Raw genomic sequence first — 12,968 nt, forward strand, 5'->3', positions numbered from 1 at the left:
TGAGTCCCAGAAAGAGTTAATGACTTAGTTCTTACAGCTTGTTGCCATTACTAAATGGTACTGGGTATACTCATACAACTATATACCTGTTTCTATTACTACACCTAAGGGGCACCACCCCACAATTATTGCTTCACTGAATGTATAGAAAATAATTACATAATTCGTGTAATTACACCTATTTTTTTCAGTTCTCAAAGGGGATTAATATTTTCCTTGCAGTTACAGCTCGGGAATATAAACCAAGTGGGTATTTAATTTCAGAATCATTGATACATTGTTTTTCCTCTTTGCAAAAGTTATATAACATGACCAGTTGGGCCTTCCATGTTTGTCGTTATGAACCACATCACTTTTTTGGTAAGAGATACATGATTTGTATGTGTGTGCTCACTCAAAATATACATCACATTTTTAAGAAACACATTAAAAACAAGGTGTCCTACAAGTAAATGTTCTATAATCGGTAGGGCTCTCTACAGTGACTGAAAGCTGTACTATCATTTGCATTTCTACTTCAACCTTAAGTTTAACTATTTTACTTCCATGTACAGTTGGTACTTAAATGTCCTTAAAAGCTTTTAGCAGTATTTCTGATATGATACTTGAAAAAAATTTTTAAAAAAGCATTGGCCCTCTTTACTTTCAAAGGCAAATGAGATTAAAATCAAGCAATTTATGATGGTTTTTAGTAGGTAATGTTAGAGAGATTAAAATGAATGAAGCTAGGTTGCATAAGTCAATGATTCCATTTGTGTACATTTCAAAACCATATACTGCTGGAGAGATTACACAACAATACACACAATATGGTGTTGTGATGTAAAATCTAAAACATTCCAGATTCAGACTAATGCTGGAAAATCAGAAATGCATACACATGAGGGGTGATTAGCAACTTCAGAATGCCTCTGCAAACAGGAAGATAAGTGAATATGGAGAGCTGCCAAGAGCACAGCAGCTTCAGATGTAATGTTTACTGTAAGACAGCATACTGTCTGAAGAACTCTGAAGGATGTTGTGTATTTTCTTCCACTTTTTAATGCTTGAAAATGTAATGAGGTTACTTAATAAATGAATGCAAAGGTGTTTTATTCTTTTGCATGGCACCGCGCCTTGATCTCCAGCAGGTTATTGACTTTTTGACTGTACATTTTACATATGTCCTGTGTAGTGTTTTGTCAACCTTTCACAAGCTAACAAGCTAGTCATCTGAGAAGGAACTTCAACTGAAAAAAAAAAGCAGCAGTCTCCATGAGGCCAGCCTGTAGGCAAATCTCTGTGAAGGGGTTCTTGATTAATAATTGATGTGGGGGTGATGTGGTACTATCCCTTAGTAGGTGGTCCTGGGATGATTAAAAAAAAAAAGGAAGATTCAAGCTAGGATACAGCACTCTTCCATGTCCTCTGCCTCCACAATTCCTGCTCTGACTTTGCTCAGTGATGGAGTGTGGCCTGAGAACTATAAGCTGAAATAAATCTTTCCTCCTGAATTGATTTTGGTCATGATCTTTTGTCTGCTGTGTTTTATTTTTTGGGACAGAGTTTCAGTAAGTCACCTTATATGGACTGGAATTAACTAAGTAGACCAGGCTAGTCTCAGACTCATAGAAATCCATCTGCTGCTGGATTTTGAGTGCTGGGGTTAAAGGCCTGCACCACCATGCCCTGTCTTGGTCATCATCTTCATCATGGCAATAGACACCCTACCAAAGCAACATATATTTGAGATTTCTATCACAGTTATAACTTTAGTTTCATTCATTTCATTTTTAATAATCCAGAGAAGGTACCAACATTGCACCATAATTATCAAATCATCACTCTTATTTTACTAATGCATTTAGTCTTTGACAATTTCATACATGCATATGATTCCCTCTGATGACTCTCTCATAGCCTCTCTTATCTCTGCTCCCACCAATGCCAGCATCCCTTCCTTCTTTTCTACAAATCTCTTCCCCATACTTATGACATGCTATTTTGTTTTGGCTCACATAGAGTTTAATGAGGCTGTTTATGTGACCATGGCTTTGCAACTATCTTAGAGCTTTGTAGGCTCACCAGTGGGTACACAAGTGAATTTCAACTCCCCCCATTTCCAGAATATGTTAGTAGAATATGTTCAGCAGTAAGTCGTATGGCCCCATGGGCCCCCTCTCCATCCACAACTCACAACTGGATGGGTCAAACTTGTACAGGCCCAATATTACTAGATATAGCTGCTGTGAACTCACGATTGCTGTGGCCATATCACAGCATTTCTCCTTTGAAGATGGCATTTCACAGTCTTTATATCTCCTGAGCCTTAAAGGGATAAAGCAAATATCTTCTTAGGTCTGAGTCTTCAACTATCAATTATTCTTAGCATCTTGTGAAGCTATGACTATCTGCATTAATCAACATTCATTGAAGAGGGGCTTCTCTAAAGGTAAGGTTGAGCATAGCCATTGTCTGAGGTTGTAAATAAAGGAAAGGAAGTTTGATGCTATTTCACTTTAGCTAAGCAGCAGTAATAGGTTTCTCCTTTGAGCCTGCAACCTCTTTAGTCAGGCAGGGTATTTGACTTGGTGTAGAGTACTAGCCAAGGTTCCAGCTTGTGGAAAAGACTCAGAATCTGTTCCAGAGGGGAACTGGTTCTAGGCAAGGGTTCTGCCTTGTGGAGCAGACTCAAAGTTAGTTCCATAGGGGAACTGGTTTCACCCCTAACAGCTGTGCCAGTTTCCCCAATGAGCACATCTCGCCTGGCAGACTGGTTAATAATCTTCACAGCTGAGTGAGAAGGTTTATGTCCTAACTGCCTCTGGAACCATGCAGAGCTCCATCTGGTACTATGTAAGCTAGCCAGAAGGGAGAAAGCTTCCAGCTCAATTCTAGCTTCACTTCTCTATATCTTGCATGTAAGGTATGTGGTGACTTCAGCAACAGTCTTATCACATCTTTGTTTAGTGCAATGTGTCACAGAGGTTAATTTGGAACTTCTATTCAGCCATTACTTTCTTTATCTGCATATCTGTCTGCCAAGTAAGAAAATCTGCTTTAGAATCTCACTAAAACAAAACATATATAAATAGGTGATGAGACCTAAGATGATAATGTACATAAGAGCACATACTTTTATAATTCATCATAATGCAATCTAACAATAATAAGAATCACAATAACAAAAGCAGCAAAACTCCTTAACAGATTTTGAATTGCCATGCTCAACAGGGAGTAGAGAGAGGGTCTTCATCAGATTTCATAATGATGCTTGTCAGATCCATAGAACTGTGAAATATCTAAAACCACTTTTTAGTGTAAGACATTAATAATTTATTACTCTTGTGACTCTATGGGCTGAGTGAGCACCACTCTCAGTCTCCTGCTGCCTAGATCACTCATGCTGCAGTGTTACTGTGAATTAAATTGAGACTGATGTATCTAATGTTCCCCAGGGCCTTTTCCCATGTGCCTCTCATCCAATTTAAGTTTCTTGGAACCCAGAAGCTGCAATTTCAGAAGAAGCATCCAAAAGGACAGCCCAGATGTACATTCTTGTTAATGTCTACTAGCCAGAAGGCATTCCATGACCAAGCACAGAAATGGAATATTGGGAACATTAAGTATCTGAGGGGGAATTGGCTCATGGATTGCTACTGATGAGATCTCTCCTGCAGTACAGTAGATCTGGCTGTCTACTGAACCTACCACTCTGCCAACCAACTGCCTGGGTCGAAATAATGCATAACAATAAACAAAATGGTAACATTTTCTGAATCCACATCTTCATATTTTAATTTTATATTTAAAAGAACATCTCATGCAAGCCTATGGGGCTAAGTCTATGGCACAGTTTTAAGGGGCTGTCTATAGATGAATAGAAAATATTCAATATATTCCAATGTGATACGATTACCACCTTTTCTCATGAATAGCATCTGAGCGGCTCTTTGCATTCATGAGATCATATGAAATGAAACAGCATTCATTTTACTTTGAATTAAAACATATCTTTTGTCAGTTACATAAGTCAGCGAGCCATACTGCATTACCATAGGTGCTAACTTTCTGTGTTTTCGAAGAAAACGTAAATGGATGTCCTCACACTTGTTGATGCAGTGCCTCACTGATCTGTACCTCTCTTTGCAGATTCCGGTGTGTGGTCTACCCCTTTAAGCCAAAGCTCACTTTCAAGACAGCCTTTGTCACGATTGTGATCATCTGGGGCCTGGCCATCACCATTATGACTCCATCTGCAATAATGTTACATGTACAAGAAGAAAAATACTACCGTGTTAGACTCAGCTCCCACAATAAAACGGGCACAGTCTACTGGTGTCGGGAGGACTGGCCTAGACAGGAAATGAGGAGGATCTATACCACGGTGCTATTTGCCACCATCTATCTGGCTCCACTCTCCCTCATTGTTATCATGTATGCAAGGATTGGGGCTTCCCTCTTCAAGACGTCAGTGCACTGCACAGGTAAGCAGCGTCCAGAACAGTGGCATGTATCCAAGAAGAAACAGAAGGTCATCAAGATGCTGCTGATCGTGGCCCTCCTTTTCATCCTTTCCTGGCTTCCCTTGTGGACCTTGATGATGCTGTCAGACTATGCTGATCTGTCTCCTAATAAACTGCGTATCATCAACATCTACGTCTACCCTTTCGCCCACTGGCTCGCCTTCTGCAACAGCAGTGTCAACCCCATCATTTATGGATTCTTTAATGAAAATTTTCGCAATGGTTTCCAAGATGCTTTCCAGGTCTGCCAAAAGAAAGCTAACTCCCAGGAAACCTACGCCCTGAGAGCTAAATGCAACATAGTCATAAACACATCTGGCCTGCTGGTCCAGGAACCGGCATCTCAAATCCCAGGTGGGGAAAATTTGGGATGTGGAAAAAGTGCAGACAATCCCACACAAGAATCCTTGATGGAGGAAATGGGAGAAGCTACTAACAGTACTGAGGCTTAAAAAGATGGTGTGGACCCTAGTTCTGCCTGATGTCATATAGCATTAAATATTGTTGCTTGTTGTGGCTTTTCATTTCTTGTATTCTGATGAAAACGTTTACTGAAAGCCTTCTTTGTCAAAAATAAAAGTAGGAAAGTGGTCTTTCTAACCAGGCTTATGGTACATGAAATATTCAGAAACTTTCATGTTTGCCTGAAGTGTTTCAAAAGTCTGACCATTCCCATTTTAACCATTCATTTTATATGAGTCAAGTAAACCAAGCATGTGTGTTTGTTTTTGTAAGTCTGTCATCTTATCTGTCTGTCTCTCTATCCATCCACCTTTCCTCCTGTTATCCATCCTCTGCCTATCTAGAACAGTGGTTCTTAACTTGTTTGGAGATCAAACGATCCATTCACAGGAGTCACCTAAGACCATCAGAAAATGCAGATATTTACATTACACTCATTACAGGAGAAAAATTACAGTTATGAAGTTTGAAATGAAAATGATTCAATGGTTGGGGGGTCACCACAACATGAGGAGCTATACTAAAGGGTCGCAGCATTAGCAAGTTAGAAACCACTGATTCAGAAGGACACATATCTCCCTAGATTGTGCTGGCTATACTTTGCATGGAAGTACATTTTGTCAATTATAATTGATTTTGTATTTGAAAATAATGTGCTCTGCTTTTGAAATGGGCTAGCCTTTGAAGGAAAGTGTTGTGTTACCTGAAGTCTTTGCTACTGATTTCTCGTTCCTGTTGATTAATCTTGATTACTCTTAAAGCATGATGCTAGAAGCCCATCAGTAATGATGTCCCTAGCTACTTCACTTTGTGTGATAGAACCACAGTACCACGGAAAGGAAACTGTATTTCTTACAATTTAAAAGGTTTTTTTTCTTTGAAAACAATAAAGTTAGAGAAATCATAATACTCAATAGAAGTTGCTGCTAGGGCTAGAGAGATGGTTCAGTAGTCGAGCCCATTCGTGGCTCTTGATGACTGACTACCATTACCCACCTCGTGGTGGTTCACAACTATCCATTACCTAAATTCCAGGGTATCTAAACCCTTTGCTAATTTCTCCAGGTACCAGGCACAGATGTGGGGCAGATATACCCACACGGGCAAACATATTATAAACATAAATATTAAATACATCTAAGAAAGTTCTTAAATGACTGTTGGCTTCTCAATATTTTCATTTTAACAGAATGTCCAAGCAAAAGACAAAATTCTTACATACTGCAGCAGGTGGCAGGGAACACCACTTCCCTCTCTTCCTCTTCTCTTTTAAAAAGGGACATCAGAGCTGGCAGCTGTTATCCTAAGAGTTCCCTGGCATATAGACAGAGCAAGGACTCTTTTTTCAAACTTCCTACTGGAACCAATATTTGAAAATGTCACACACAGATTAATAGGTTAGCATTAAGGTATAAGATTTGATAACTCCCTATTACCACCATGCAGGGTGTAATAACTTCAAGTGGTAAGCTCATCTGGGGTAAGATAGGCTCCCAGGAAGTAGGGCGTTACAACAAAACAATTTGCTTGGCAAATGAAAATAAATTCTGGATATTGAAATAGCATGTCCTACAGTCATTGGTGTAGTTCAAGTTGAAAGGTTTCCAACAGTCTGGCAAGAGTTAATTATTGAAGTTTGATCTGAACTGAGTTATGGTGTGTGCCTTCCTGCCATCAGGGTGGCCAATCCTTTAAACATTTAGGTTAGGAATTTCACCCTTTCTTCTTGGTTTATTAAAATTCTGCTTATGGTTAGTGAAACTGAACATTACAAATGATTTACTAGGGACTATGCCTTGCTCATTGCGACCTGGATGGACATTTGGCTGGCTAGTCCTCAGAACACTTGCAAAGCCCTCACTCCCACCTTCCTGTATGTCTGCAGCTATATTTCCTCACTGGCTTTTCCTTAACAGTTGTGGTGCTCACTGCTGTTAACTCTGTGTCCTGCTGAGGATTTGCGCTTTCAGCTCTTTTGACAGTTGGCAGGATCATCTTCTTTATGTAGATAGCTAATTTGTTCTTCACTCTAAAATGCATTTGGACACTCCTTTAAACATGTACAGGCCCCAGGCTATCCCAGGCCTGACCCTCATCTACTTTCTATATCTCTGACAGAATATTTTATAAACTTTTATCAAACTTAGGTGTTTAGCCTAGATTGTTGTGTGCTTTTTATTTTCTATTTTTTTTTGTTTCAACTTCCTGAGTTACCATTCTTTAACATCTGCCCAAAGAGCCCCCCTCAAGAAGTCTACCTGCATTCTTAGTGCAAGAAACTTCATCCTTATTCCAGCTTATTGGTGATGTCCAGATAAGAGTATATGGGAGCAGCAAAGGTGAGGACACTAAAATATCCAAACCTTAGTACTATTTGGATTATGGAATCATGGCAGGGTATGATCACATCTGCCAGGGTAAGACTTCAGGCAAATATATTTTGTATAGATACATTTTTTTTTGCATTTGCAAGGCTTTAATCACAATGAATTGCTATGAATTTGCTATTTTGTGAATATCAAGTGATGGGAGAGACAAGCTTGTAAAATAAAAAGCAGAGTAGTTATTACTTGCTATGTGGAAACCATTGCTATTTTGATTGTAGTTATAATAATATAACATAATAGTACAATATTCTTAATATCATGTAAAACAATTTTCAAAATATACTTTAAGCCTCACAAGGTACTCTGAGGTCTATGGTGTTTTCATTTTTCAGAAGGCAGCAATGAGTTCTGGTTCTGCCAAATTCTTTTTTTTAAAATATGTTATGCTTGAATGTCTGTAGGAGGGTCATGATGCATGTATGTAGTGCCTTCATGGAGACCTGAAAAGGTTGTCGCATACCCTGAAGTTCCAATTAATACCTGGTTACAAACCACCTAATGTAGATGATGGGACCCAAACTCAGGTTCACTGGAAAAGCAGAAAGCTCCCTTAACTACTGAACTATCTTTACAGTCCATGTTCCTAAAATCTCAAAAAAAAAAAAAAAGGTGGGAAGTCAGTAGATATAATTCAAAAAAAATTTTAACATTTTTCCCCAATGTTAACTCATCCTGTGTTACTGTGAGTTTGTTTTGAACTCATTATTAACTCCTTTTTAAATAGCTATTCTTTTGATTGTACAATAAACAGCTTTTATTTGTGGAATTCTGGAGAATTACAGGTGGTAAACAGAACAGAATAAGTTACATATGTCTTTCCTTTCATAAAGGAAAACCACTGGTTTAAAGATTTATTTTAACCAGCCCCAGGCTCAGCATGTCCATCAGCAGAGGACTCACCCTTGAGGAATGATGAGGTGAGCAATTATAATAGAGGAAGTGATGAGACAGACACCCTTGAAATACTTATGGCTTTTACTATACTTTTGTCATGACGGAATCTGTTCACAGCCCGCACTCTATCATAGCACTCAGAGCAGCCTCCGTAGATACTCAGCTGTTTTCCTCAACTTCTTACTCTAAGAAGTGAGAGCACATTTGAATTCACTGCTTTACTTACAAGCCAGTACACTTGACCATTTCTCTTTGTTTCTAATTTATATTTCTTCTTCTGACTTTTTGACTCACTTTCTACAGTTAGTTTTGTCTATTTATTCTTCTTACCTTTTGTGTTTTAGCTATATCAGTCCACAATAGCAGGAAGAATTTTATTTATTTTTTTTAAGACAGGATCACTTCATGACAGCAGAAACATCACAGTTTGCTTTTTAATATTGTTGATAATTTTAACTTGGAAAAGACCCAAGTGTTTAAAAACACTTACATGTCTTTACTTTTTCTGTCCTTACCAACTTCTTGACCTCCTCTGGAAACCATTGCGCTGCTGTGGAAACCACCCTGGCTGCCTGGCTGCCTGACTGCCTGGCTGCCTGGCTGCCTGACTGCCTGGCTAGCTCCTCTCTCCCCATTGCTCTGGCTGCCTGGCTAGCTCTTCTCTCCCCATTGCTCTGGCTGCCTGGCTAGCTCCTCTCTCTGGAGTCCTCTGTGGTTTCTGGTTTCCTCACCTGCCTATTATACTCATCCCATTTCCCTTCATATCCTGGCTCCTCTTCCTTACAGGTCTCAGCTCAAATCTCTCCTGCTTATTTCCCCCATTGTAAATCTCATTATCTCTAATTGTCTTGAACTTTCACCTCTAAACTTGTGTAATATCTCTACATTCTACCAGGCAGTAAATGTAAGTCTAAGATTTTTATCTCATACCTCATTTTATTTCTGGTCCTTAAGAGAGCATTTGGCCTACCATAGATGCATGATAAATATTTGTTGAGAAATAAATTGAACAGTTATAAATACCTTATGTTTTTTGTTTATTAATTATGAACAAGCCATATTTTCTTTTCCATTGTTGAAAGAAATCCAGAATGCAATAGAAGTATTAGGTAATCCTGAAATGCAAATTAAGTAAAATGAAAGTCATTCCTTATGATATTTTCATGTCGCAGTTACTGTTCTGTCACTTTGGGGCATGTTCATGCTTTCATTAATAAGGATATGATTCTATGACATGTTTTATACCTGTTTTATTAGTTAAATATATCATAGATATGTTTCTATGTTGTTTGAGTTTCCCAAATACTTTATTAATTTCAATGTCATTCCATTAGGTACTAAGTGTCTCTGTAGCTGGAAATGTCACCAAAGTCTTAATTTGTAAAGTGTGTGATTATGTAAAAATCTCATAACAATGAGAATATTGCAGAAACTCAGAATAGATCTAGGAGAAATGAAATTGCTTAGCTAAAATGCATTTCTTTTTGTTTTAATGTTCATTATAAAATACCATCTCATTTTTTTAGAAACACATTATATTCATCTGTGGTATAAGACAGTTTGTTCACATATGCTCTCAAATATTGTATTTTCTAGAAAACGTTTCTTTCTAATCAATTTGGTAAGAATGTATTATGCATATGGTATCATGCATATGGTTTGAGTAGTTAATGTTTCCCACAGGCTCATAGGTTTGAATACTTGGTCCCATAAAGCATGATGTCCTGTTAAGTTTAGAGAGTTTTGAGACTATAGGCTATGTAGCAGAAGTAGGTCGCTGGGAAGAAAGCTTGAGGATGGTATCCATTTCTGCTTCTTGTCCCATGCTCTCTGCTGCTTGACCCAACAAGGTGTCAACAAACACTGCAGCAAGGACCTGCTACTGTGGAGTAAGCATTTCTCGGCGTCATGTCTTTCCTACCACGATGAATTTTAACCTTTGGAACTGTGAGCCCAAATAAGCCTTTTTTATCTTAAGGCGCTCTATGAGGTACTTTAATCACAATGATGACAAAGGCACCTGATATACAAAATGGTACTGAGAAGTGGGGTAATTTCTATGATAAATGTGCCTGTGTGGTTTTAAGCCTTTGGAACTGGTATGTGAAAGGAGTATGAAACAGCTTGAAGCTTGCCATGTCTTGTATAGCTTAGATCCTGGAATTCTGACTACAGATATGGAGGGAAGGAAGACAGGATAGACATATAAATACAGGCACAGTAAAGCCAGGCTCAGGTGGGCTTCTCTAACAGCTGCAACCTGGAACCTCAACATGAGGTTGACTAGTCTTGGTAGGAGAGACTGTAGGCAAGCAATCTCTGGCTGCAAACAGAGGAAGCTGCAGCTAACAGTTTTTGAACACCCTGATCAGTTGTTCATAGAAATTCAGACTCCCAAGGAGAACCTTATTACCCCTCATAAGCCTACCCCATATAAAGAATTGTCTGGCTTTGCCAAATGTCTCGCGGGTTTGAGCACTGGAGTCCTGAAAAGGGCAATGCCGACAACAAATATACACTCATGCAGGACTTCACACACCCACGGCTTCCTCTGCTCCCTACAGAAGCTATGGACTAGAATGTTGAGAGCAGAGTTTAAGAGGGTCATTTTGATGGAAGTTTGAAGACCGGAATACTGAGGGAAACACAGACTGTGACTAAGAGGTTTTAGAGAGAAATAGGACTGTATTGGGAACTCTGCTAGAGGACATTAGTGTTACATTATGCCCATTAATGTGGCTCCTTTCTGTGCACACCCTCAAAATAACCCTCAAGCCCTGGTATAGTTGTTTTGCAGTGCTATTAGCCATGTGTTTGGTGAGAATCTAGCCCAGAAAGCAGAACAGAATGATGTGGGAAAGGAACATTTGATAAATGGAGAATGTGCATACTAAATTTGGAAAGCTGGAGCAGGCATATTGCCATGGGGTCAGGCTCATTATTGGCTACATAGTAAGCTCCAGGCCACCTAAGCTACAGAGGGAGGGTTCATCTCAAATCAATAAACAAATGAAGTCAAGCTGTGGGCAAAGTAGATACAGAGAAATATCTATGGGTATTCAAGAGTTTAGTGTCGCTACTGAGAAACTGCGCCTTTCAAATGAAGATAATAGCATGACTTGAGAACAAGACTCCACCTGTGGGAAGCTCCAGCCTACACAAATGAAAACCCATTTAAAATACATTCATTTTAAAAGAAAGTGGCACTGCAGAGTATGCTGCTTCGACAAGTCGACCAATAAGAAATGAGTTTTCAAGTCATTCAACTAGGCATTCAGAGGCCACTGTAGCTGTGTTGGAGGAGGGGAAGGTAAATCTCAAGCAGGCAGAAGAAGCTAGATTCCAAGGTCACACCTTCTAATCCTTCCAAACAGTTCATCAACTGGGGACTAAGTGGGCAAATGTGCCTGTGAGGCACATTCCCATTCCAATGACCACAGCAAGAACGTGTGTTTCTCTGGCGCTTCCAGAAAGGAAAAGAGCCTTATAAATTCCTTGGATTTAGCCCAGTCAAATCTTTGCTGGATTTAAAACCTACAGGTTAGTAAAATTATGCATTTATTAAGCCACTAAACTAGTGGAAAGTTGTTAATGTCTACAATAGCAATACTATCAATTCTATGTGGAAGGAAACAGAAGGAAATGACCACCATAGTAGAGACAAGTATATGTATTACTTTGAAACATGGATACATGGCCATAAAAAGTTAGTTGATTAAAAAAACAAATCTGGTTGTAAGAAGCGCTACTCCTAAAGGCTCAGAAGGAAATAAAGAACTGTTACAGTTAATTGGAGGAAAGAAGATCTTTGGTACAGTTTGGCAGGATTGTATCCTGTTTTGAGAAACACATTAACAATGAACTTGGCCATTCAACAGAGGGCTTTTGCAGTTACTGAGAACTGAAGGTTTTAGCTGGTGCTAGCCAGTGGGCAGAGGGTATTTTTGAGAACTGTGTTATTAGTAAACTTGATGGTTTGTATGTTCTTCATGTAAAATTCTAAAGTAAAGAGATCAGTTAAGAAAAGGAACTGTCAAAAGGTTAACAACGATAAAAAGATAGCATGATGATTTGGGAAATTCGGAGGCTGTACAAATCACAAATTCAGGACTTGCCCTTCATTGCTAGCTACTTGGTTGCATAAATGACCCAAACTCTCCATAAAATCAAAGGTTCACTGCTTGTTACCAGCTGCATGGCTATGGGTGAGGGAATCAGTCTCCCCATCAAATTCAAGATTGTGTGGTTGTTGACAACTGCATAATTGTGTAAGGAACTCACTCTCTCCATCAAATTCAGGATATATTGTTCATTGCTAGCTGCATGGTTATGTGTGAGAGGATTAGCCTCTCGAAGCATCAGTGTGCTCATCTGTGCAGGTATAAGAGCATGTGTTCACAGATGGCGCCTATGCCATAAAGCACTGGACAGTGTTGACATGTCAGTACTTTGCCTCACATACCTTATATTTTGGTAGGACAAGTCTATTTTTCCAAATCAATTTCAAAATGATACTCTAATATACTTATTGTACCTTGGATAAAAAAATTGTGCTACATGATTATGAATTAGAATGAATATAAATAAAAATACTTTCCAAATAAAAATCTCTTGTTTTCTATGAAGTGTTTCTTTTTGTTTGTTTGGTTTGGTTTGGTTTTTTTGTTTTGTTTTATTAGATATTTTCTTTATTTACATGTAAATTTCTCCTTTCCCAGTT

General features: G+C 38.8%; 1 protein-coding gene across 4 annotated transcripts in view; it reads left to right on the plus strand.

Moving 5' to 3' along the window:
• The window catches only part of Npffr2 (neuropeptide FF receptor 2), a 51,482-nt gene extending 38,613 nt beyond the window's left edge, over positions 1-12,869 (plus strand). For all 4 annotated transcript variants that reach the window (XM_031342979.1, XM_031342978.1, XM_031342977.1 and 1 more), the window contains one exon: positions 4,132-12,869. In XM_031342979.1, the coding sequence (XP_031198839.1) occupies positions 4,132-4,957 (826 nt within the window). In that variant the 3' untranslated portion in view covers positions 4,958-12,869. The remainder of the gene's footprint in view (positions 1-4,131) is intronic.
• The last annotated feature ends 99 nt before the right edge of the window (positions 12,870-12,968 follow it).

The sequence above is a fragment of the Mastomys coucha genome, unplaced genomic scaffold, assembly GCF_008632895.1.
Source record: "Mastomys coucha isolate ucsf_1 unplaced genomic scaffold, UCSF_Mcou_1 pScaffold22, whole genome shotgun sequence".
Classification (NCBI taxonomy): Eukaryota; Metazoa; Chordata; class Mammalia; order Rodentia; family Muridae; genus Mastomys; species Mastomys coucha.